Source organism: Taudactylus pleione, unplaced genomic scaffold, assembly GCF_031769625.1.
Source record: "Taudactylus pleione unplaced genomic scaffold, aTauple2 ptg000188l, whole genome shotgun sequence".
Classification (NCBI taxonomy): domain Eukaryota; kingdom Metazoa; phylum Chordata; class Amphibia; order Anura; family Myobatrachidae; genus Taudactylus; species Taudactylus pleione.
In genome coordinates this window covers 5,892,110-5,917,578 of record NW_028284590.1, presented here as the reverse complement: position 1 = coordinate 5,917,578, position 25,469 = coordinate 5,892,110, and the positions used below count along the sequence as shown (strand labels likewise).

The 25,469-nt window shown below is 47.4% G+C and overlaps 1 protein-coding gene across 6 annotated transcripts in view; it reads right to left on the bottom strand.

Moving 5' to 3' along the window:
• The window catches only part of PCNT (pericentrin), a 201,463-nt gene that overhangs the window by 95,682 nt on the left and 80,312 nt on the right, over positions 1-25,469 (bottom strand). For all 6 annotated transcript variants that reach the window (XM_088476398.1, XM_088476400.1, XM_088476402.1 and 3 more), the window contains exons 17-22: positions 10,499-11,141; positions 4,794-5,012; positions 4,350-4,499; positions 4,078-4,215; positions 2,296-2,447; positions 1,644-1,813 (exon numbers count right to left, since the gene is read on the bottom strand). In XM_088476398.1, the coding sequence (XP_088332524.1) occupies positions 1,644-1,813; positions 2,296-2,447; positions 4,078-4,215; positions 4,350-4,499; positions 4,794-5,012; positions 10,499-11,141 (1,472 nt within the window). The remainder of the gene's footprint in view (positions 1-1,643; positions 1,814-2,295; positions 2,448-4,077; positions 4,216-4,349; positions 4,500-4,793; positions 5,013-10,498; positions 11,142-25,469) is intronic.

Below are 25,469 nucleotides of genomic sequence, written 5' to 3'. Positions count from 1 at the left end.
TAACTGTTTCTGCTAAAGGCTGTTCCTTTTAGGAAACCCTTCCTATTTATAATCACGAGTCACCAACTCTCCCTCCCCTCTTCTTCCCCCCACCCTTTTTCCAAATCCTATTCACTCCATTATTTGTATTGTTTTTCTTTTTCTGTGCTAGATTTTTATTTGTTTTTGATTACGGTTATTATGGTGTGGATGTATTTCTATGCCTAGTATTTGTTATGTGTGGTTTATATCTCATGTTATGCTAACAAATTCTTGTTGATTTTGTAATATATTATTAAAAAAAAAAAAATACCAATTGTAAAAGTAAAAAAAAAAAAAAAAAGAAGACCCGTCCAGCTGGAATCTACAATATGCTGCTCATGAGGATTTATCTTTTATCCAGGAAATTAATGGTTCCACAATATACTGTGCACAGTGAGATACAGTATGGGTCTGAGCCACTCAGATATTCTCAAGACCGGACTTGCTTTCTACTTGTTTACATGTTAGAATAGATTAGTGAATACACTGTGTTATGCATTCATTCATGCACTATAGTACATGGAATACTACTGGCATGTAAAGCTGGTATTTTATTTATTTAAAGGCCCATAGACCCAGCACTCTTTCTATAGTCTTTTTGTAAAAATAAATAACCTCATCCCAAGCCTCATCTTATCATGAAACCTTTTTATGCTAGATATCCGCTGCTTGAAAATCCCTTGACCAAAAGTCATTCCCCCTCCATTCAGCAAATTCCCAGTTTACCCATATAGCGAGGACCTCTGCCAGTGGGAACTGGGAAGATACAAAGTTCTAGAGGTTCCATTAGAAGCGCTGTGTCAGATCTTAAGGTAGGCCGGGCCCAACCTGTGGCTTTCCAGTTGTTGTGAAACTACAAGTTTCAGCATTCCCTCCCACCGATCAGCTGGTAAAGCATGCTGGGACTTGTAGTTTCACAACAGCTGGAGAGCCACAGGTCTGCCAGCCTGTCTCAAGGAGATCCTCACAGCAATGAAGGTTCCAGCTAAAAGCGAGACCCTGCTTAATAGATCAAATGGAGAGAGACCTGGGATCAGTATGAAATACAGCCGGTCCTACAGTATGTCCGGCAGTTCAAATCCCGACGCAGGAAAACCGGCAGCAGTGAAGATCCCGACAGATCCAAAAGGTAAGTATTTACTAACCCTACTCCCCCCCCCCCTTAACCATCCTTTAGGGTGCCTAACCCTAACCTCCCTCCCTAGTGCCTAACCCTAACCCCCCCTTCCCCACAGCCTAAACCTAAGTCTCCCGGGGGGGTGCCTAACTTTAAGTCCCCCTGGGAGCCCTAAAACCTAACCCTCCCCCCTCGCACCTGTCTGCGCCCGACTTACCTTTGTTCGGTATGCTGAGTGTGGGCTCCCGGCGTAGGTCTAATGACAGGAGTCGGGATTTCGACACCTGTCATTATCACCTTGCCGGGATTTGAAAGTCGGGAAGCCGGCGGTCTGCATTTCGAGAGACCCATAGGAGAGGCTCCCACCAAAAGTACTGCTACTGGGAAGGGAGCGTGTATCAAAAGCTTGTTAAAGTGGAAAAGCACTTTGTTTCTCCCAGAAAATCCCAATATAATCTGGTTTAATCTGCTCTGCGAGATGCTGCAATCACGTGTATGGAGATACCTGAAGACTTTGGTAGAGTGTCCATGCTTTTCTCATCATCTGTTGGAGACAAGCTGTTGTCCAAGCAGACACCAATTTTTTTGCAGATGAGATCCTCTGTGACCAGAGTGCTCTTAAGCACATCCGTAAAAATCTTGAGAAGCCGCTGACAAGAATCCTGCAACTTCTTCCTGAAAGGCAAAAGAGGCCGCCATGTTACGCTTCAATCGCCGTCTCCAGCCATTTCCGACAGACATCCAAAGCGTGATAACATGGAATATTAAGGAACGTATATAGCACATTTCATATGGATCAAAATGTAACTAGATATTTTAAATAAGCAATTTGTTCACTGTGAGGGAGACAAGACACGGACCTAGCGCTGCAACACCCTGCAAGCCACCAGGGGTAAATATGATATGAAAGTGGTGTGTGGGGGCGAAGGTTAGGCACGATGTAGTGGGCGGGTGACGAGCAACAGAGTGGGTGGCGGACTACGTTATATATAAATGTTAGAACATGCATAAAAATTTTTATCAATTGTTTAAAAAATAAAAATGGATTCAAGTACAACAGGTTTCTAGTGACCTCGAGGTAGCAGATAAACCACATACAGGCCCAGCTCTTGCACCTTCTGCATGAACAGGTACTGAGCACATTCACACAAACTCACTGTTGCTGCTGAGCGGTTTGGGCATCGGACTGCAGCATTGCTACCAAGTGCTCCTCCTCCTGGTTCTCCCTCTCCCTTCTCTGCACCAGCACCTCCATCTGGGACTGCGAATCCTCCATCTCCTTCGTAAGGACACAGATTTTCTCCTGTAACTGAGGGTTTCGGATCATGGATAAAACAGTCAGAAAACTGATCATTATCTAGGACATGCTAAACTTCAGGATATCGTAGTCCAAAAGTTGGCCGTGCACAAAGTAGTTCTTTTCCGTCCATGCACGTGCTGTCGCAGCAGCTATATACGGACCTTCCCGGCCACTCTCCTCTATGAATGATTTGCAAACTTAAGTGAAGCTGTTCAGAAGCAGTCAACGGGCACTTCTCACTTCTGAATGCATAGGGCATTATTTCCTAGCTTCACTTGTGGCCTAGTCACCACGACAACAGCTTGGAAGTGTGACAAGCCCAAACACTAGAAAAGCTCCTGCCCAGCTCCCCGCCTCCAGATTCCTTTTACATGCAGCCTGAATAATTAAACAGTCTGACACCTTTAAACATGATAGAGTGATGGTTTACGTTTTGTTGCCATTTGTGCAGTTATAGTCGTGCCTGCGTTAACGGTTCTTTAAAATGGAATACATATGATTTACCGCCGGGTTCAAATCCCGGCATGAGGCAGGCCGACACGGCTGAAGATCCCGATCGTCCGCAGGTAAGTATGAACCTAACCCCCCTAACCCTTACCCTCCTTAGGGGTGCCTAACCCTAACCTTCCCCCTAGTGCCTAACCCTAATTCCCCCTCTAAATGCCTAAACCTAACCCCCCCTTCCTCGCCGCCTAAACCCAAGTCCCCTGGGGGTGCCTAACCCTAACCCTCCCTGCCCCTAGCCTAACCCTAACCTCCCGGGGGGATGCCTAACCCTAAGTACCCCCCGGGAGCCCTAAACCTAAACGTGGCTGTCCGCAGCGGCACCCATTATCACTTCGATCGGGATGCCAGGCGCCGGTCTCCAGGCGTTGGGAAAATGACAGGCGTCTAGAATTAGACGCCTTTCATTTAACCCTCGCTGGGATAAAGCAGTCGGGAAGCCGGCTGTCGGGCTTCCATGCGCCGGCTTCCCGATTGCATACCCTTTAAAATATGCTTTCCTGTATAAATCAGAGCTAAAGCAACAACTTGTACTATGGCTCGCATACAATTTGGAATTAGAAGTGGCCCCATAAGAGTCAGTGACCCCACACAACGATTCAGTGGCAATGGATTCTGGCAGGGGCTTTCTAGAGAGGAGGGGGCCCGTGTGCCGTCTCTGACACGAGCACCGTCCGCTCTGTCCAGAGCCCGGCAGCGCACTGAGTAGTGCGCGGCCAGCGCCCGAGTTACAGACTCTGGGCACTATAGTGAGCCCAGAGTCTATAGAGTATGCGCAGGTCAGCGGAAAAATGGCCGCGGCGGCCATTTTTCCTGTACTGCGCATGTGCAAACGATGGGAAAATGGCCACGTCGGCCATTTTCCAGTCATTTTTACAGCGCCGAAACCCCGCTCCGACGTGGGACTCGAGAGCTAAGTAATATTATGGGTGCAGGGTGTGCAGTGCGGGGCCCCCCTGTACCCAGGGGCCTGTGTGCCCCGCACACCCTGCACCCATTATAGATACGTCCCTGGTTTCTGGCAAAGCAAATCTCACAGACACAGCGCATCACTACATTGTCTTTGGTTGCATAAAACTGTGCTCTGCTAAGCATTGGTCATAGTCAAACAGAACCTGCTATCCCCTGCACACACCTGCGTGTTAGTCTCCTGCAGCTGCTCCATTATACGATCCTTCTCCTGCTGATGCTCAGCCTGAACTATCTCTGCATCTCCAGCAAACTTCTCCACAATCTCCTGTAGAGAGGTCTTTCTCTCTGCATTTAACTCTTCCTGAAGAGAGATACAGAAGATAAGGCAGCTTCCAGTATTCCTTTCGGTTACACGCTTAACGTGTGCAAGGGTTGGAATCACACAAGCGTCTCAGATACAGATTTTAAGGAATAAAGTTAATGTTTATACCGTACCTTTAGCACAGTGATCTGCTGCTCGAGCAGCATCTCTGAATGACACTTTAATAACTCGATCTCCTCTTGTAATTGCAGCTGCTGGTCAGACTTCTCCTGTAGTTCTGCAGATAGAGCTTGACGTTGACTACAGAGCTCTGTAATAAAGAGCTGTAGAGGGGATAGCGCTCAGATTAGGAGAGATCAGGATACAGGCCCAGATTTATTCTTGTTATCACTACTCAATTTAAATGGTGTTCCGACCAATCAGCTTCTGTCATTGTTCAAACACATGGAGCTGATTGGTTGAAGCACCATCTAAGATTAGTAACAAGTGATAACAAGAAAGTCACTTGTTGATAAATCTGAGCCCTAGTTACATAATTGAAGTATATTTATGACAATAAATGTATAGAAAAGGTGTTAAGTGTTGTAGTAATAGAAAGCTGTGTGGGGACCACTGACCTCCTGTTTCTGCAGTTCCTCCGTCATCTTCCTCAGCTCTGACCGGAGCGTCTCAGTCTGTTGCTGAACTTCTATCTTTTGCAGGTCACGCAGCTCTTCTAGTGCATGATGGTTTTGGTCTTCCATTCGTAAAACTTCCTCCTGCAGAGCATCCAAGGCTTGGATTTTTTCCTCCTCTAGCTGGTAACGCTGCCGATCAAGTTTCTCTTTGAGGTCCTCCTAAAATTAAAAAAAAAATCCACATAACCATAAAAAAAAAAAAAAAAACACAACAGGTTCCAGTTACAGTTTCTCAACATGAGCTACTATTAAGATACATGAAAACATAAACCTAGAAATGGCTTACATAAAACCATCTCATATAAACCATAGGCTGTAAAAGTAGTGAAGAGGCAAAGGCACAATAGCCTACACAATTGCATAGCAACTGCAGGCACAATGTCAGACACCTCTAGTGTTAATCTGATAAAGTAACGACTATATATTTAGATTTCAATGTGATCAGCAGCTTTTGTAAAATCAGGCAAATTGCATTTTATATGTAAACATTATTTAAAAAAAAAAGTACGATCGAAAATTCAGGTTACTTTTAAAAAGAAAAACATGTACAAATGGTTATTCTCCATTATGTTCCTTTTATGAATAGAGGCTGACTGCAGCGTCCTTCACCCAAATCTCTAATTAGAATATGCTGCTTATCAGGAAAATTGTAATGATAAATGTTATTATGGGGGAGGACGTTCCACTGTGCACACTAAGGGGTAAATTTACTAAGATGGGAGTTCTATTAATAAGTGATGGTGCCCATAGCAACCAGATTCCAGGTATGATCTTCTAGAGGTGCTAGATAAATGAGAAGTAGAATCTGATTAGTTGCTATGGGCAACATCACTTCTTAATAGAACTCCCATCTTAGTAAATTTACCCCCAAGTGTCTGGTCAGATAGCATCTTGAAGGCAGTTGTGATATAAAAGATAGACAATGTAAAGGTAGACCGTTAACAGATGGTCGACAGACAAAAGCTTGACAGGTTTAAAAATTTAGTGTTAAAAACAGGATGCGGTCATAATACTGACCGCTGGGATTATGGCGTTCAGAATGCAGACGCCGGAACCACGACATTTGTCAGAATACCGCCTCCGGCATCCCGACCGCCAGCATCCCGAAGGTAAGTACTGGGGAAGTGTTTGGGTTATGCACTAGGGGAGGGAGGGTTAGGTTCAGGGTGCGGGGAGGTTAGGTTTATGCACTGGGGAGAGAGGATTAGGGTTAAGGAGAGGAATAGTATACCAACTGACAGGTGTCGGTATCCTAACCCTGTCGAGTTCCCAAGCGTTGGCATCCCGTACCCAACCCGTTAAAACAAATGTGGGTAAAACACTTACTGCGTACTAGGAGAGGGAGAGATTAACTAAAACTTACAAATGGACGTGCGGGGGTGTAGTGAAATAGCCCTAAAACTTGATCAGCTAGAGACGGTCTTAAGGCAATGTTGGTAACACTCCAAGTTAGGTTTTTTTTAACATTTACCAAATTTGGAACTTATTTATCCAAGAATGCTTCTGCATTTATTCAGACTGAAAGCACAAAGCCTGGTGTGCATAGGGTAGAAATCTAAACCTTTGATGCTAGCTGTGAAAAATCAGTTCTGTAACTTACACAGAATTAAAATACTACGAAAGCCTTTGCTACTTTATTGTATTTTAGGCCTAGTGGCCGGTAAAACAAATCACATTAAACAATCTTATCAAAAATCACTTTAAACTATTGTCCTTAGCAATCATTTTAGGCTCAGGGCAGTGATCACAAAATACACGCTATAGTGTTTTTTTTGTTCTTGCTACAGGCAGAGAGGGACTCAGATTTTAAAAGTGGCCGGGTCCTGGAGGACGCGCTGTCAGCATCTCCCTAACCAATCACCCCGGCGGCAGCAACTCCTCACCCAATCGCCACCTGATACCTCCATCCTTCCCTCCTCTCGGGTATGACAAGGTAGGAGGGGCCCTGGCTCTCCGCCCTCTCCACTCCAGTCAGCAGCTCTCAGGATGCCGCCTGAGACCTCGGTGATGCGACAGCAGGGAGGAGTGTGTTAGTAGGGGTCGTGGCTCTAGCCTCCGCCCTCTCCACTACCGTCGGCCACACTCAGGATGCTGATAAGACCTCTGTGATACACTCCACTCGGGTGTCACATGTTAGTAGGGGCTACGGCACTATGCTTCTATTGGCCGGACTCCAGGCGGAGCACCGGGAGAGCAGAAACGGGCTTCAGCAGGTAACTGCAACCCCCGGGAGCCTCGCATACTCTCAATTTAGGCTACACAGTGTCCTCTTCTCCCAGAGCCATCTAATACCCCACAGGACATGTAGGATCCCCCCACACACACGACACATCGTAGATACAGCAGCCCCCAATCATACAGCCCCCCACACACACAGTAACAGCACAGATACCACTGACACATGCTACACACATAAAACACATTAGTCACACACACTACATGCATTTTTGCACTCACCCTGGACGATCAGTCTCTATTCCCACAGCAATTCACTTACCCTTTTATTACATTTTCATTGTGGTGTTGCACTACAAAAACATTTACATACAATTTGAACTGTTAAGTTTAGGTTTTGACACTGTATAAAAATGGACTTGTAAAGAAAAGTATTTAGGATAAGATTACAGTGTCTTTTAAAATTCACTTGGAAGGGCCTATAGTCTGTGCTCATTTCATATGCTTTATTGATTTGGGTGCTGTTATGGCCATGGTGTCTGCTGAGTTTCCAACGTTGCTGGCGGGCCCCGGTACTGGGGGTGGTGTATGGCCAGGCTGCCTCCTTACAAATCATAATAATGGGGTGCCACATCTGGAGGAGGTGCGAGTGCGATCGTGTGCTGGGCTGGGGAGAGAGGCTGCAGGATCCTGGTCCCTGGCGGGCCCGGGTAAAGAGTATCTGCTGCCCCCACCTCTCTGCGGCTTCGGGGGGCTGGGGAGATCCCAATGATGACACTAATGGGATGCGGAAGGGATACCCCAAATTATGGGATTTTCACCTGTGAGGGATGCAAAGGTTTCTTTAAAAGTAATATGTAGTAAACCTCGGCTACTGGCATGGATTTGAAGGCTATGCTGTATAAATTTAAGTCATTCTGTGAAAATGTTTTGTGTGCTTAAAAATGTACTAATAATTTGGAAGCTCACTGTCCCTAGTTTCTTTGCTTATAATGACTGCTGCAGATTATTCCATTAGCATGGACAACAATATTGCCTGGTGTTTGGTGCCTGACTTTCCATAGTATCCTATGTGTTTAATGTATGTGGGGTGATCTCATAGCATATAGGGAGTTTAAAAGCAAAAATTGTGATGGGACCCAGAAAATGTGGAGTAGGACCCCAATTCCTTAAAGTGAGGGGTCCCTGGGACCCACATTTTTTACACTCAGCGCGATAACTGTCAGGGTGACAGAAAGTACCTTATGTCAGAGTTTCCCAAACTCCGCCACATCAGTCCAGGTTTAAAGAACCCCTAATTAGTACCTCAGTCAATTGGATTTAACCATCTGGACTTAAACATGGATATCCTTAAAACATGGACTGTAATGGCGGAGGTTGGGAAACTCTGCCTTACATGGTATTACCATGGTGTTTTGGGAATAGGTCTCCCCTTTTATTTCATGTCATATCAAGACAAGATAGCAAAACATATGCAAATGTATTGAATGATGCTTTAACCCAAGTCATCTCTTTATGTTCCTAGGAAATGTGTTTGCTTACCCAGTGTCCCTTTCGTTCTCCCAGTACAACCACTGGATTGCCTTGCAGGAACTTGCAAAGCGACCTTCCCACATTGATGGCTATGGTGAGGACTAAAGACCCATCACCTTAGCCTAACGCACAGGTTTTTGTAAAATGTCAAAAAAGCTACGTAGTAACTTTCGTAACTACTCAATAAAAAACAGACAATGGAGAGCTGCTTGGGAAATGGTCAAGTCCTGTGTTTTCTCTCTGCCCATGACCTCTAAAAGAGTTGGTTAGTGCACACTGCTTCTTAAACTGGGTACACAATAGATTAGAGCGATGTCGGGCCGATTTGCTGTTTCGTAACGACAAACTGCCTACATCGCTCACTGTGTATGCTCCCGCTAGCGACGTCATCAGGTTGGATGTGCTGCACATCATAACCGGTGACATCACTAGTGACCTTTGGTAAGTTAATAAAGGACGGAATAGTGATCGTTCATTAACTTGTTCAAGTGTGTACGGGCAATCCCAGTTCAAGGGCATTCTTTCCGATGTCGGAACGAATGCCCGTCGTCTCAGTGTGTACCCAGCTTATGGTGAAAGAACCTGGTACGAGCTTTGCTACAACGCAATTAACAGTCCACAATGAATACTCCTCATGCATAGCCCCCCCATATTAAACATATAATAACCTATATATCACAATGCATAAAAAAAACAAACAATTGGTTAGTAACCATTCACTCAAGTTAAGGACAGCTTTATATTCAGACTAAATATAGACAAAAACATGCTTCTTTTGGCAATTCAAGCAGTTCCAAACATTACAAAAAGAAAAAAAAAAAAAAAAACAACGTCATAGGTTTTCCCATGGTTCTAGGCCGATTAATCAACTACAGCCCCTCCATAATCCCCCCTTACAGGTTCTGCGCCCATCTACGCAGGGGACTGCGGGAAATATTTTATAATAAGGAAGAAACTTTCTTTCCCGCTGTCTGTCTCCTAAGGAGACAGTGTCCTCCTACACTTCTATTTACCACCAAAAAAAAATATGTCAGTGAAACTGGATTAAAAGCTTAAGATATGGAGACCAATAACCACCAATTTAGCACCACTTTTGGAGAATTGTCCACTTATATCAGCCCCTGGCTGACCACACAATATGAAGTCGATATAATTACGGGTTATATTCTGCCGAATCTCACCGCCATGGTCATCAGTGCACATATCTGCTAATTACTATATATTACTATATACTCATACCACCATTAGGTTTCCTGTGCACCATTATGGGGTATGAGCAAAAACTAGCGATGTTGCTGGCCGCAATGTGCCATTATGAAACAGCCCACTATGGCCACCCTGTTTTATTAAATCACCTCTATAGGAGTTATTGATTCATTAACTACAGTAGCAGGTTCAGCAACATCAATGTATGGGCAAATAAATTGGCTGACAGAACACTAGGTGGGTTAGATAACAATAGGAGGTAATAAGCCACCTGCTGTGAAATTTTATCCTAGCAACGACTTGCTCATGGATTGTCTAGAGACACCTGGCTGGTAATGGGCTGAGCCTGCCACAAAAGGCTAAATTGTTGGGAGTTGGTTTTGAATTGCCATAGAACAAAGTCATAAACCACTTAAAACAAACTGATCCGTAACAAAAACACAGCAAGTTTAAAATGCAAAAACAAACAAACAAAAAAAAAAAACAGGTAAAACCACTCACCCCAACCTCTTAAGATTCCAGGATTGCGGTGACAATGTGGGAAGGAAAATTAGAAATGTTGTTTACTTCCTGTCCCCCACATATTAGCCACAATTGTAACAATTAGAAATTTAATTCCAATTTCAGAATACCGTATGCATACAATTTTTGGAACGATGGTTATGAGAGATATATACAGCCAATCTTTAGTTATCATGTGATATTTAAAAAATATGAACATTTCTTCTCACCCTATGAGCGGCTTGTAGCTCTTCTGCCATGGCCTGGAACTTCTCCAAATGGACAGAAGCAAGATCCTGATGGAGGCGCTGCAGTTCCTGCTCTTGTTGCTGTACCCATTGCACCCTTGCTTTTTCCAGCCGATCCAGAATTTCTTTTTCCTTCTCTTGTAAGCGGTCAGCCAAACACATCTCCAGCTCTTCCACGGCGAGTGCATGCTCATCTCGGATTTTTTGTATTTCCGTAAGGTAAGAAGACTCCAAGGTGTCCAGCTTTAGCGAATGCGAGGCCTCCAGACTTTGTACAAGTGCTTCGTGCTCTAGCTCGCGGACGTGGAGCTCCTCTTGGTACTTCTGCAGCAAATCTGATAACGCGCAGAGTTCCTTCTCCTGGTGCTTGTGCAAATCACATGAATGGAAGTTAGGATCTCCCTCAGAATGCTGCTGCAGTTCGGACAAATGACCTCTCAACTCCTCCTCGTCTTGATGTTGTACTTCAGATTCCTGACCGTGCTTCCTTTCTGACGTGCAGGAGCTGAGATTAAGCTCCTGAAACGGATTACTGTCCCCTGACTCTACAGAGGCTGTTCTCGTTAGCTGTTCTCCCAAGAGAATCCTCTGTAGGTTTGTATCTTGCACAAGTAATTGAGCAGTTCTGGAGAGACAGACATATGAAGATGATCAAACTATTCTATAATGAAACAATAATGCTTATAGCAAAAAAAAAAAAAAAATAAGTTCTCTAATAGACACAATGGGCCAAATGTAATAGGGTGAGTTTAAAAATGAGAGTTTAGCAGTATACTATCTCAATATTACATTGGTCGAGTTGTATTTTCAAAATGGGAAAACATCTGGATGAGATTTTAAATTGTGATTGAAGTTTTTTGAGTCTGAAAAACATGCGAGTTTGCCTGTTCTCGGACTCGATTACATTGGTTGAGTTTAGAAAATGCGAGAGTTTTCTCACACTTTTTAAACTGTCATCCTATTACATTTGGCCCAATATGCCTTTATTAAAAAGGGAAAAAATGTATGAACCACAGAATTGTATTACAGGTTGAGTCTCCCATATCCAAAATGCTTGGGGACCAGGGGTATTTTGTATCTCAGGATATTCCGTATTTTGGAATATTTGCATACCATAATGAAATGTCTTGGGAATGGGACCCAAATCTAAACACAATGCATTTATGTATTATATACACCATATATCCACAGCCTGCAGGTCATTTTATACAATATTTTTAATAATTTTGTGCATCAAAAAAAGTTTGTGAACATACATGAAATTCATTTATGTTTCATATACACGGGATCGGTATGAATTACCGCCAGACGAGAGCCCGGCGGTCGAAATACCGACGCCTGCAGGCCGAACAGCGGAGATCCCGACGGAGGTGAGTAAAACTACCTAACCATCCCCTCCCCCCCCCCCTAACCTTATCCCTCCTTTAGGGGGTGCCTAACCCTAACCTCCCCCCTGGGGTGCCTAAACATAACCCCCCTTCCCCTAGCTAACCCTAACACTCCCGGGGGGGGGGGGGGTGCCTAACCCTAAATCCCCCCGGGATGCCCTAACCCCCCCCACGGCTATGATGACGTGCGGACCGTACTTGTCTCGTTCGGTCCTGTGTCGTTCTAGATTCCGGCGTCGGGATTATGATAGGCGTTGGTATTTCGACGCCAATCAATAACGGCGTCCTCACATTCCTGCATCCCCTTATACACACAGCCTGAAGGTTATTTTATACTGTATTTTAATAATTTTGTGCTTTAAACAAAGTTTGTGTACATTGAGCCATCAGAAAGCAAAGGTTTCACTTTCTCAGTCATGCTAAAAATATTCCGTATTTCGGAATATTTGGATATGGGAGACTCATCCTGTATCACTGGGCTTATTTAGATGCAAAATTCCATCTCCTCCTATGTGACTGTATGCCAAAGGCATGGTACCGTTGGCAGTGCCCAGTCTCCAACTTAAGATAAGAAATCATAGGCAAACAAAAAGCCTTCTGTAAGTCAGATTACTGTTGACAATTGTTTAATAGTACATCTAAAATTATTTCTTATACAAGAAGATATAAAAGATGAGATTACAGCCCAACCTACCATTATGTCAGCATATAAAAATATTGAAAAACAGAAAAACAAAGATATGTTAGCGAAGTCAATTTAAGCAATACAGTGGCATAGGAACCACTGATCAAAAAGGTAATAGTTTGCACTACTAACCCCAGTTAATAACTCATGCACAAGACTATATTGCAAAGACTGGTATCCGGATGGTAGATAGACAGTAACTAGATAGACAGTCAAAAAACAGGATTTTGGTACTTACCGTTAAATCCATTTCTCCGATTCCACAGGGGACACTGGAGCTTCATGACAGTGGGGTATAGACGGTGGGTTGAGTTGAGCCTGGCACTTTAAAAATCTACAAGTGTGACTGGCTCCTCCCCCTCTATGCCCCATCAACCCCAGTTTTAAAGAACTGAGCCCGAGAGGAGACGGAGAACAGACTGAAGAACAGAGAAGGAGAACAGGAAAAGAAACATCCAACATACTGACACACTGCAAGAACACAGCAGGCTGCAGTGATAAACAGTCACACAATGAAAACAGACCAAACTGCAACAGAACTGAAGCAGAACAAGCAACTGAGAACAGGCAAGAAGCACTGGGTGGGCGTCCAGTGTCCCCTGTGGAATCGGAGAAATGGATTTAACGGTAAGTACCAAAATCCTGTTTCTACTTCAGGGTCCATAGGGGGTCCACAGGGTTGACCTTGGGGTATAGGTTGGGAACCAAATCCGGGCACCACGCAGTTAAAGCTTTTAGCTCCCAGGATGCACTGGGTCCACTCTCCCTATAACCCCACCCCCAAGCCAGAGGCACCTCAGTTTAAGTTGGTGCCCGGCCGGAGTCGGGTCACCGTTAGCGCAGGGGGAGCTGATTAGCAGCCCCTAAGCTTATTTTATTTTTTTAGGGACAAAGTTTTTTCCTGGACTTTGGACTCTTCAGAGCGGCAGCGTCGGACTGTCCATAGGACGTCTAAGCTGCCGCTCCGTCACCCCGCTGGCGCTGAGACGCCAGTACAGATCTGGGGATCTCAGCGGGACCCCAGAGTCTGTACTAGCCGGACTCTGCGGGCGCCCAGGACTGCTGCCGGATCCACGGGGAGCAGGTAAGGTCGCGGATCACCGCTTGCGGTGATCCGCGCATTTCAAATGCAGTCCTGTGCCTCCGGTCTCAGGGGACAGACCGGAGGCGCCGGCAGTGGCGGCGGGCCCCCCATACCCCGTGTGTCCACTAGACCACCAGGGACTTAACGATCGGTGCAGGGAGCCGGCGTCCCGGGGGTTAATAGCCGGCCAGGGGAGGCAGCCTTCCCTGTTACAGTGGCTCCTCCCCTCAGCTCAGCGCGCCTTTCAGTATCCATAGTCTGGCGTCGCTGAGCTGCTTCCTCCGCGGGCCACGCTTCTTCTGAGGTCTCCAGCGGCCATTTTATCTCTGTGGTGCAGCAGAAATCTCTCAGGATGGCAGTGAGTCCAGTCCCCCTGCGTACCTCACCATCAGGTCAGTGTACACAGCGCTGTAGCCTTCCCAGACACTGAATCTGGGCAGTTGAATGCAGTGTAATAGTGCAGTATATTATATGACATGTTTATGTATATATGTATATATCTGCATTGTATGTGACTTATGCTAGTGCTGACTGTACTTTATTCTCTCACCTGTCAGTGTATATCTATCCCTTTTCTTTATCTGCCCTAATACAGCTGTACTTAGGGTGGTTCTGAGACCTCACATTTATATACTTGTTAATATTTGTGTGGTTTGTCACATACTGTTGCGTGCTGCACGTTGCCATATTTTAGATGGAACTGTGTGTTGCATACGCTGAAAATGGGTCCCTGCAGCTATTTTTGGCATCAGTCAGGACCAGTATAGTGCTGCTTAATATTTCCGCCAAGATGGGTCAGATATGTCTGACCAGGAGATAGAGCGTTATACTGCACCCATTTTTACTATCCTGCAAGTCATGTGCTGCAGGTGTTAGTGCGGAGGATTTGACTCATAAAGGGTTCTGTATGTGGCGTCATCTGGTGCCGGCCTCTTTCACGACCCCCTTGGGCGGTTTGTTTTCTCGGGATCCTCTCAATTGCGGATCGCCGGGCGGGCCCCATTGTTGTACCTCACTTGGGGTTACTTCACCATACTGCCCTTTTCATCTCAGGGTATCTCGCAGCTTCTTGCACTCTTCCCCTGTGACACAGACTACCGCTCCCTGCAGGGGTTTTTTGCAGTATATGAATTCCCCCTGGTGCCACAATAGTCTGTCATTCCCCTTGCAGGGATTACCACAACAGCCACCCTGGGTGGATGTCGTTTTCTACGAAACGCTAATTGGCGTGGTTGACGCCCTGTGGTTACTTCCCAGTTGGCTCTGCCGTGAACTGGGTACTGTTCGGGGCTCTTTCCCTCTTACACGGGGGGAAGCCTATTTCAGGTATTATTATCCCTGCTTTAGGGCTGGTAGCAGGTCCATTCTGGTTAGAGTGAATGTTGACCTGCACCTGTATCATACACCCTCAGTATTGCGTGCCTTCGGGTTACCTGTTGCTGACTAGCGGGTGGATCGCATAGCGGGACTCTGGCTGTTGCCAGATAGGAGGTGTTACAACAGTGTTTGGCCTCCTGTCCCAAATTCCCTGAGGGCATCACGAGCCCCTCCTGGGGGGGATGGGCGTGTTACTCGTCTGATTACAGACGTTACTACGCCTCCCATTCCTGCGTGGTCGGATTCTTCGGATCCGTAGGTGGTAACTCTGCCTGAAATCAGTATACTTGCTTTCGGGAGTTGTTACCCATCCTACCATGGCTATAGCATGGTTGGTTAATACTATTGCATATTGGGTTGATGCATTTGTAACGTTTTTTCCCCTCCAACACGTCGGGGGTTCAAATGTATTTGGTCGCTCATGTAATATATGCAGTTGTCATAGGTGGACATGCCTATATTGGATACCAGTCTCCTAACTTTCAGAGTTCCGGCTGCGACTGTATCCTCCGTAATACCCTATGGCTGCGCTCTGAGAATGCAGAGGTGCAGATACCATCTTTAGGGTTGATATTGTTTGGTCCTGACCTTGACAAGATTGTAGTAACATTGGCAGTATTACTAACGACAAGTTTACCGCTTTCAGCTATGCACACTACAAGGCCTCAGACTAAGTCTGTTAAGTCTTTTTTGTCCTCTCGGTCAGCCTAAAGGTCTGTTTCTTCGTAGACTGTCGGCATCTACAAGGGCCGACATATCCAGTACCGAGCAGGCCTGGACTGCCAGCCGATCCTGCTTCTGAACCTACGGATATCTCTTCAGTCTGACGGGACAGGCCTACAACTGGGAGATACCGATTTTCTCAGTTCGCCCGGTATTAGTGTCAAGTTGCCGCGGCTACGTGGGTAGGAGGGTACGCCCTCTTTACAAGGGCCTTACAGATCCAGAAAGCTATGCAGTTGTTGCGGTAAGCGGAGCTAATTGGGCCATCCCCACTATCTCAGTGAGGGACTGGTTGTTCTGTTTTCTTTCTGGTGCGGTGGCTGAATGGTCCTCTTTGGCCTGTTCTCTGTCTCAATTCCCTGAACCAGTTCCTAAAGCTACCTGGGCTCAGGAGGAAATCCCTATGCTCCATCATACGATGTTTGGAACCTGGGGACTTTAGGGTATCACTGGATATACAGGACGCGTGCCTACGGGTACTTACAGAGACCTTTCCTCAGCATGGGCTGAGGTTTGCTGTATCACAGCAACACTTACAATTTTTCGGGCTCTGCCTGTTGGGACTGTCCTCAGCCCCACAGGGGTTTACCAGCGTTTTGGATTTTCTGACAGTTCTTCTGTTCAGTATATCCCAATGCTCCTGTACCTGGACGGCCTCCTGCTCTTAGCGGGATCACCGGGGTACTTTACGGCCAGGTCAGGATGACTGTGGCTTCTTCAGGGTGCAGACGTTTAATCAACGGGGAAAAAGTCCTCCCTGCATCCCTCTCTGGGTATTCTTCATCTAGGATCCCTGCTGGATTCTCAGAATCTGAGAATTCTTCTGGCGTAAGACGGAATCTCCTCTCTTCCATTAGGAGTACATGGTTGTCTGCGCAGTCGACAGATGTCTTTACACTCTGGGATGCATGGTGGAATGGGCTCAGTTCCATTCCAGGCCTTTCCATAATTGGCTCATCTCCAGATGGAATGAGTTTTTTCTGTCGGATAACTGTTCAAACGATGATGCTCTCTCCGGAGGCAAGTCGGTCCCTGTCCGGGTGGCTATGGCCATCTCGTCCAGGGTTTTCTTTGCTAGGGACAGTGTCTGGACCGAATCCTTTTCAGTGCAGTTGGACGTCTGTCGATTCCACCCTGTCAATTAACTTACTCTGCTCTGGCATAACTCTTGTTTCCCGGTGAACCTGAAAAGGTTCAGTCCGACAGGGTCAGGACAGTGGCTTCCTTTTTAGCAACACTGTTCGTTGGGTGGCAATGACAGGTATGTCACATATTCGGACATAGTCCGAGGGTCTCCTCCCGACCATCTCGGCAGCGTTCATTTCAGGAGCTCTCCATTGGGAAGCGGGAGTCCTCAGCCGTCACGACGTGCATCCCGGGGACTAGTCTCTTCCCCAAGAGAGGTTTCATCTCCTGGTGAGCAGGGGGGGCCCCCCTGAGGTGACCCTCATGGCCTTCTGACTTTATCACACTAGGGTGTTACAGTTCAGCTCTGGGGATTCTGAAGCAAACTTCAGCGACTCTTTGTCGGTGAAGTGGTCCTTCCACTTTGTGTACCTGTGTTCTCCGGTCTCCCTTCTTCCTCGAGGTCTTTGGAAGTGTTTTCAATCGAGACGGAGATGCTTTCCTGCTGGTGGCTCCTGATTGCCCCAGATGTCAGGGGTACTTGGATCTTCGGAGTCTCTACATCGATACTCCATCCCTGATGCTTCACTGCCCGGACCTGTTGTCTCAGGGTCCTTGGTTTTGCCTTGGACCTGGGTCGTTTGTCTTTGACTGTGTCCTTACAGTGGTCTTACGGCTTCCCTGGCTTTGTCATCGTTGGAATGATTAGAGCACATGGATCAGCTTTTGCTGGGACCTACCACAAACTGTGGCAGCCATAAATCTTATGGTATTGTACCTGTCGATACAATCCTCCGGTGTCCGGGATTTCCAGATATTCTGGCATTCCTTCCGGCTGGCTTGGGTTTCACACTTGGCCTGGTCTTCCTGACAGTGCGGATCTCTACACTGTCAGTATGGTTAAGATATGGAATTGCTTCACTCTGGTATCCAGTTCATCCTTTGGAGTGTTTTCTTGATTATGCCTCCATTTGTCCTCCCTAGGGACTCCTTGGGAGTAAGTAGTGGTTCTTCGTTACCTCCGGGGACAGTCAATGGAACCGCTGGTTGTGATAGCCATTACATGGTCTATTGCTTAGGCTCTCTCTTTCTCTCAGGGTGTTTATATCAACCAGGAGAGTGTCTGAATTGGGAGCGTTCTCATGTAGCTCCCTCTTCTGGAGGGCATCATGTCAGGGTGGGAGTTGCTCTCGCCCTGTGTTTCTTCTTAGTGGTTTTCAGGTTCCATATTATTCTGGAACTTATGGTACGGCCATTCTGTCCCCAGTCCTCTCGGCTGGTGTGGCCTCATTGACTGTGGTCTGGCCTCTTTGGATTTATGTGATCCGTTCAGGTTCCTTACGGAAATCGGACTCCTTATTGGTGGTCTGAGATTTCTGGTTTTCACAGGAAAGGATGGCCGGCCTATAACCAAATGTTGACTTGGATGGCCTCGTAGGTCTTCCTCAGGGGCCTACCCATGGGTAGGCCTTCCTGTTGTTGATGCTTGTTTTTTCTCGGGCCATGTGACCCTCGTGTGCGGCTCGCTGTGGCGCCTCGGCTGTTTTGCCTTACTAGGTGGCCACGTGGTCTTCTGTCCACACCTTTTTAAGGTTCTAGGCATTGGTTTCCTTTGCCTCTCAGGATGCTTCCTTTTTGGCGACGGATTCTCCTCTCAGCACAGGAGCGTCCCCACCCTTGGTTGAACTGCTTTGGGACATCCCCAAGGTCAACCCTGTGGACCCCCTATGGACCCTGAAGTAGAAAACAAGAGATATGGTAAGAACTTACCTTTGTTATCTCTGTTTCTACGAAGTCCATAGGGTCCACAGGGCGCCCGCCCTGACGCACCTGGCTTCATATGGGCTGTGTGGCTGGTCACCGGTTTTCCGTCTCCCATTTCGGTGAGTATGGTTATTGAGTGTTCCAGTTTTCTCTCTCTTTTTCTCTCCTCCTCCGGCCTTTGGCTACTTACAAACTGAGGTGCCTCTGGCTTGGGGGTGGGGTTATAGGGAGAGTGGACCCAGTGCATCCTGGGAGCTAAAAGCTTTAACTGCGTGGTGCCCGGATTTGGTTCCCAACCTATACCCCAAGGTCAACCCTGTGGACCCTATGGACTTCGTAGAAACAGAGATAACAAAGGTAAGTTCTTACCATATCTCTTGTTTTTCTCCTTCATCCACTAGGGGACACTGGAGCTTCATGACAGTGGGGACGTCCCAAAGCTACCCTCCTGGGGGGGAGAGTGCTGAACGCCCTGCAAGACACTACGACCAAAATTTGAAGCAGAAGCCGCAAAAGTGTCAAATCTGTAGAAACGTACAAAAGTATGAACCGAAGACCACGTCGCTGCCCTACAAAGCTGTGAAGCCGAGACACCTCTACGTGCCGCCCAAGAAGTACCCACAGAGCGCGTAGAATGCGCAGAAATGGATACCGGTGGTGGTCGAGCAGAAGCAACATATGCCTGACGAATAGTCAGACGAATCCACCTGGCCAAAGTTTGTTTAGACGCAGGCCAGCCACGCCGATTAGCATCATAAAGGACGAATAGAGCCTCTGATTTACGTAGCCCCTCAGTACGGGACACATAAATGCGAAGTGCCCGAACCACATCCAAGGAATGAGAATCCCCAGAAGAGTCCGACAACGCTGGCACTACAATCGGCTGATTCAGATGAAAACCCGAAACCACCTTGGGCAAAAAGGAAGGCCGGGTACGAAGTTCCGCCCGATCTTCGTGAAAAATCAAGTAAGGGGAACGGCAGGACAAGGCTCCAAGTTCAGACACAGGTATGGCCGAAGCCAGTGCCAATAAAAGGATCATCTTCCAAGTCAAATACTTCAATTCCAGCTCCTGCAAAGGCTCAAAGGTGGATGACTGAAGAAAAGATAAAACAAGATTCAGGTCCCAAGGAGCCGTGGGTGGCACAAAGGGGGGCTGAATTCTAAGTACCCCTTGAAAAAAGGTCTGAACCTCCGGAATCAGAGCTAGGCGACGCTGGAAAAAAATAGAAAGAGCAGAAATCTGCACTTTAAGCGATCCCAAGCGTAACCCCGCATCGAGGCCTTTTTGAAGAAAAAGAAGAAGACGTGGTAAATGAAAAGAGGAAGTGGAGGATCCACGACCTTCACACCAGGAGATATAAGCCCTCCAAATGCGATGATAATGCGCTGATGTTACCGGTTTTCTAGCCCTAAGCATGGTAGGAATGACCGACCTAGGAACTCCATGGCTTCTTAGGATGGCGGTCTCAATAGCCACGCCGTTAAACGAAGCCGCCGTAATCCGGGTACACACATGGACCCTGTTGTAGAAGGTCCGATCGTAGCGGAAGAGGCCAAGGTTCGTCTGCCAGAAGGAATAAAAGATCGGAGTACCAAACCCGACGAGGCCAATCCGGAGCCACTAGGATGACGGTGGACGACTCTCGTTTGATCCGCTTGAGAATCCGAGGGAGGAGCGGAAACGGTGGGAACAGGTACACAAGGCTGTACGGCCAAGGGATCAGTAAAGCATCCGCTCCCACCGCTGCCGGATCCATGGTCCTGGAGCAGTAAAGGGGTAGTTGATGATTTATCCGAGATGCCATCAGGTCTATCTGTGGCTTCCCCCATCTGCAAACCAGTTGATGAAAGACCTCGGGATGAAGGGACCACTCCCCGGGATGAAGATCCTGACTTCTGTCCTGGATGTCATCATGTACTCACAGACAAGCACCACATACAATTCAGGAATGCAGAAGAAGTATAGGGAGAAGCAGAATTACAATAATAATGCTACTCAAGTATGGGAGCAGACAGAGCAATAAGGGAGGAGCAGAATTTCAATAATAATGCTACTCAAATTGCAGGCAGAGCAGTATAGGAGGAGCAGAATTTCAAGAATAATGCAACTCAGTAACAGGGGCAGACAGGCATATAAGGGAGGAGCAGTCAATAGGACCAGAAAGTAGTTAAAACCACCTTCTGTATTTACAGACCCCCTGTAGAAGCTGCTTCCACTGCTCTCAGTCTTCTCCTCTCCCCCTCCGCTCAGTGCCTGCAGTCTCTCTGAGGCGCCACTCCCGTTCAGAGCGCGCCAAACTAGCCCAGGCAGTGAAGGAGGAAGAGGAGGAGGGACCCATAAGCTCCTCCTCCTAATGGCCGCCGCTTTGTATGCGCGCGGCATACACTTATACAGTGGGACGTTCTCACTCTCTGTCCCCGCACTGACAGCGGGGGCCAGCGGCACGACCACCTTTTACACAAGCACCGGCACGCAGAGGCAGGACTGCTGTGAGCGCGCCTACCTAACAGCCAGCGCCGGTGTTCTATCACAACACCAGCGTGGCACTGACAGCCGCGCGCTGCTTTCAGACCCAGCAGTTATTTTCACCTCTCCTGCTAGTCAGGAGAGGTGTGCTACTCACCGGGCTGCTGCGGCCAGAGCGCTGGGCAGTGAGGGGAGAGCGGGGACCCGGACACAAGCCAGCGGTAGCTGTGGCGGGCCCCGCTGAGTCTGATGACTCCTAACTGCCTAAAGCAGCCTCCCCTCCATAGGGTGACCGGACACAGGCTGCAGTAGCCGTGTGGTCCCCTCTCTGGCAGCTCCCACGATGCAGGCAGACTGTCACAGCTAACAGTCTGCCTGTCCTCTTGCTGATGACTCCTTTGATTCTTTTACATCTATATAAAAATTAATATAAGGGCTGGAGACAGCCCCTGTGCACCGGCTCTACTCGGGCACATTCTAAAAACTGGGGTTGATGGGGCATAGAGGGGGAGGAGCCAGTCACACTTGTAGATTTTTAAAGTGCCAGGCTCAACTCAACCCACCGTCTATACCCCACTGTCATGAAGCTCCAGTGTCCCCTAGTGGATGAAGGAGAAAGATAGACACCAGAAGGTAGACAGGTTTAAGAGGTCGACAGATAAATGGACAACGTTCTCAAAAGCGGTCAGCACTTGCTTTTGCTTGAGGGTTAAGTTTAAACATTTGGCATTTGGGTTAGGCTGCGCAATGGGAGGCTTAGGCACAAAGGGGAGAGTTAGGGTTAAAAATGGAAAAAAAGCCAAACCCATGTCAACCATTTGCATATCGACCTTTTGACCCCGTCAACCTAAACCGCGCACACACTAGACGATATATTGGATATGAACGATAACTATATCATTCATCACGTTCAATATCGTCCAGTGTGTATGCAAGATATAGTTAACATGTGCGCTCCCGCAGAACGTTAACAATGTCTTTCATCGCCCAAACTTGCAGGGCAATCTGACGATATTGTCAGGTTCTGCAAGTTCGGGGATGAGGGAGGGTGCAGTCACTGAACGATATTGTAAACGATATTGTTCAGTGTGTATGCTCAATGTCGTTAAACGACATTTAACCCGGCAGTGCAGTGGAAACACTCAACGATATTGTTCATGGTGCATATCGTTAAGTGTGTATGAGTCTTTAGTCCATGTCAATCATTTACCGGTCGACCTTTTAACCCTGTTGACCTCCTGCATGACTACCTTCTGGTGTCTATCTAGATACTGTCTATCAATCAATACCCGCAAAGAACATGTACTGAATGATCCAACGTGCCAGATCACCATACCAGGTGCGATACTATTTTCCATGATTAGTCATTTTCAATGTAGAGCATATGTAAAAATAAATTTTGCGACTAGAGCCTAAGATAAACCTCACACTCATGCCAACAATTCTATATCTACATAGAAACGGGGTTACTGTATTGGCATTTATTGCAAAATGATCCATACGCTTTTCACAATAAGCCAAAACAGAATGGGAAGCATTAAGAGTTAGCCACTGCAATGTACTGTTATCTCAGACCTGGAGAAAGGAGTGCACTGAGAATGACTGGTCAAGACTGGCATACCAAGATTGTCTTGTGCCAAATGGGGGTCATTAACAATGCTCATCACACAGATAGAAAAACACAGGCATACAAAGGGCCATGGAACCACCGATGCATTGAAAACAAACCCTCCACTGAAGAGGTGGTGCTGATCTTTTAGTCATGACAAACTTATTTATTTAATTACGGGGACAAGGTGTTGGTCCACAGATAAATCTGAAGACGCTGGCTGTCATGGTCAGATTAATGCTCCCCTAATAGCCTAGAGACTGGGACCTTGTCGGTCTAGTTAAGTCACTTTTGTGGCTCAGTCTGTCTAGAGCCTAATTATTCAGTACTTGAGGAACACTGTTGTTTGCAAAGAGACAGGTAGACTGTCCTGAAATCTAGGACAATCAAGGTCTATAAAAAAAAACTACATTCCTTGACAAACCATGAAAACAAGAAACCACTCCCAAATCCAAGAGACTGAGGTTCACCTCCACAGTGATAACTCAGAGGTAAAACTGACTAATGTCTCTGTATCAACGCTCTCTCACTGAATGTTCAGTGGCTGATGTAAACTGGAATACTTAGTTCCTGGATATATTCATCCCCTTATCATGGTTTCTGCAGCAGCCACTCAGGAATACAAATTGAGAACCAGAAAAAAAAAAAAAAAAGGGGGAAGAGGATTTTTGGGTACTTACCGTTGAATCCTTTTCTCTTTGCCATGCTGGGGGACACTGGACCATGGGGTTGTAACTGGGACTGCAGGAGCTGGCACTTAATTTAAACCTGTAGCTTTAACCCTAAGCTCCTCACCTCTGCAACCCCATGATGCCAGTAACCCAGTGAAACTGTTATAACAAAAAATAAAAACAGAACCGCAGAGACCAACAGGTCAAATAACACAACGCAACAAGACTGAGCGTGAGGGAGGGAACGCAGTGTACTCCAGCATGACTCAGAGAAAAGGATTCAACGGTAAGCATCCAAAAATCCTCCTCTCTCAATGCTGGGGTACATTGGACCATGGGACGTTCAACAGCCGCCGCTAGGGGAGGGAACGCTCAGCTGCCTGACCGGAGAATTGTACGCCCAAAGTGGGTGTCGCTGGAGGCAAAAACATGAAACCTGTAAAACAGAGCGAACATGTGGACAGAGGATCAGGTAGCTGCGCGGCAGATCTGTTCAGCCGAGGCCCCGTGGCGCGCCGCCCAGAAGGTAGCCACTGCCATCGTAGAATGAGCCGACACCCTGGCAGGTGTCGGTCGCCCTGCATCAGAATAGGCCCGAGAAATGACTGATCGGATCAAACGTGCGATGGTCTGCTTCGTAGCCGGCTAGCCAGGCTTCTGAGCATCGTAGAGAACCAGTAGGGAATCCATCCGACGGAGGGCCGAAGTCCTGTCCAAGTAGATCCACAGGGCCCGGACGACGTCCAACAGAGCCAGATCATCCTGGTAAGTCTCCGATGGGGAAAACACAGGAAAGACAATGTCCTGGTTTAAGTGGAAAGCCGAAAACAACTTTTGGTTGGAACGAAGGTACTGTTCAGAGTACCACCCTATCGTCATGGAAAATTAGGAGCGGTGGTTTGCAAGACAAAGACCCCAACTCCGATAACCGCCGAACCGAGGCAATGGCCATAAGGAAAACAAATTTCCACGTGACAAATATGTACACAGAATCCATAGGCTCAAAAGGAGCCGGCTCAAGAGCAGAGAGGACCAAGGTCAGTTCCCACAGAGCCACCGGCGGCTGAAAAGAGGTTGAACCCGCAACACTCCCTGCAAAAAAGTCCGAACCTCTGGCAGGAGGGCCAGACGTCGCTGAAAATAAGAATCGACAGACCCAAAATCTGAACTTTAAGGAGTGAAGCCGCAAGCTGGCTTCCAGACCTCCCTTAAGGAAAGCTAAAAACCTTGGCAGGCGAAACCAGGATGTGTGAACCCATGCGCCGTTCACACGAGATGTAGATCTTCCAGACCCTGTGATAGTTGAGCGATGAAACTGGTTTCTGGGCCCGCAACATATTACGAACCACAGAAGGGGAAAACCGAGTGCTTAAGAGCTCCGTTTCAAAAGCCAGGCCATTAAAGCCAATAAAGGAAGGTCCTCGTGCTGAAACGAACCCTGCAGGAGCAGATCCGGCCGCCACGGAAGGCGCCAACCTGGGCCTACAGCCAAGCTTGATAACTGCGGATCACAGGAACCCTCTTGCTATTTGATCCGCCGGAGTACCCAAGGTAACATGGGAATCGTAAAAAAAAAAAAAAAAAAAAGAAGATGCCAGCCGAAACTGCCACGGCACGGTCATGGTATCCCCTGCGAAGGCCTGTGGGTCCCTAGACCTCGCACAAAATCGGGGCACCTTGCAGTTGTGCCGAGATGCCATCAGGTCCACCTCCGGAAGACCCCCCACCTCCGGACCAACTGCTGGAAGACCTTCGGATGGAGAGACCACTGCCCCGGCAGGAAGGTGTTCCTGCTGAGGAAGTCTGCCTCCCAATTTTCCACTCCCGAAATAAACACTGCCAAGAGTACCGGAACAAAGGCCTCCGTCCAAGTGAGAATGTGGGCCGCTGCCACGCTCTTAGTGCCGCCCTGATGATTCACATATGCCACAGCCTTGGTGTTGTCTGACTGGATGCGCACCGGCCTGCTGGCCAGGATAGAATGGGCTCCCAACAGAGCCAGATAGAGAGCACGGAGCTCCAGCACATTGATCGGCAGGGCAGTCTCCGATGACAAC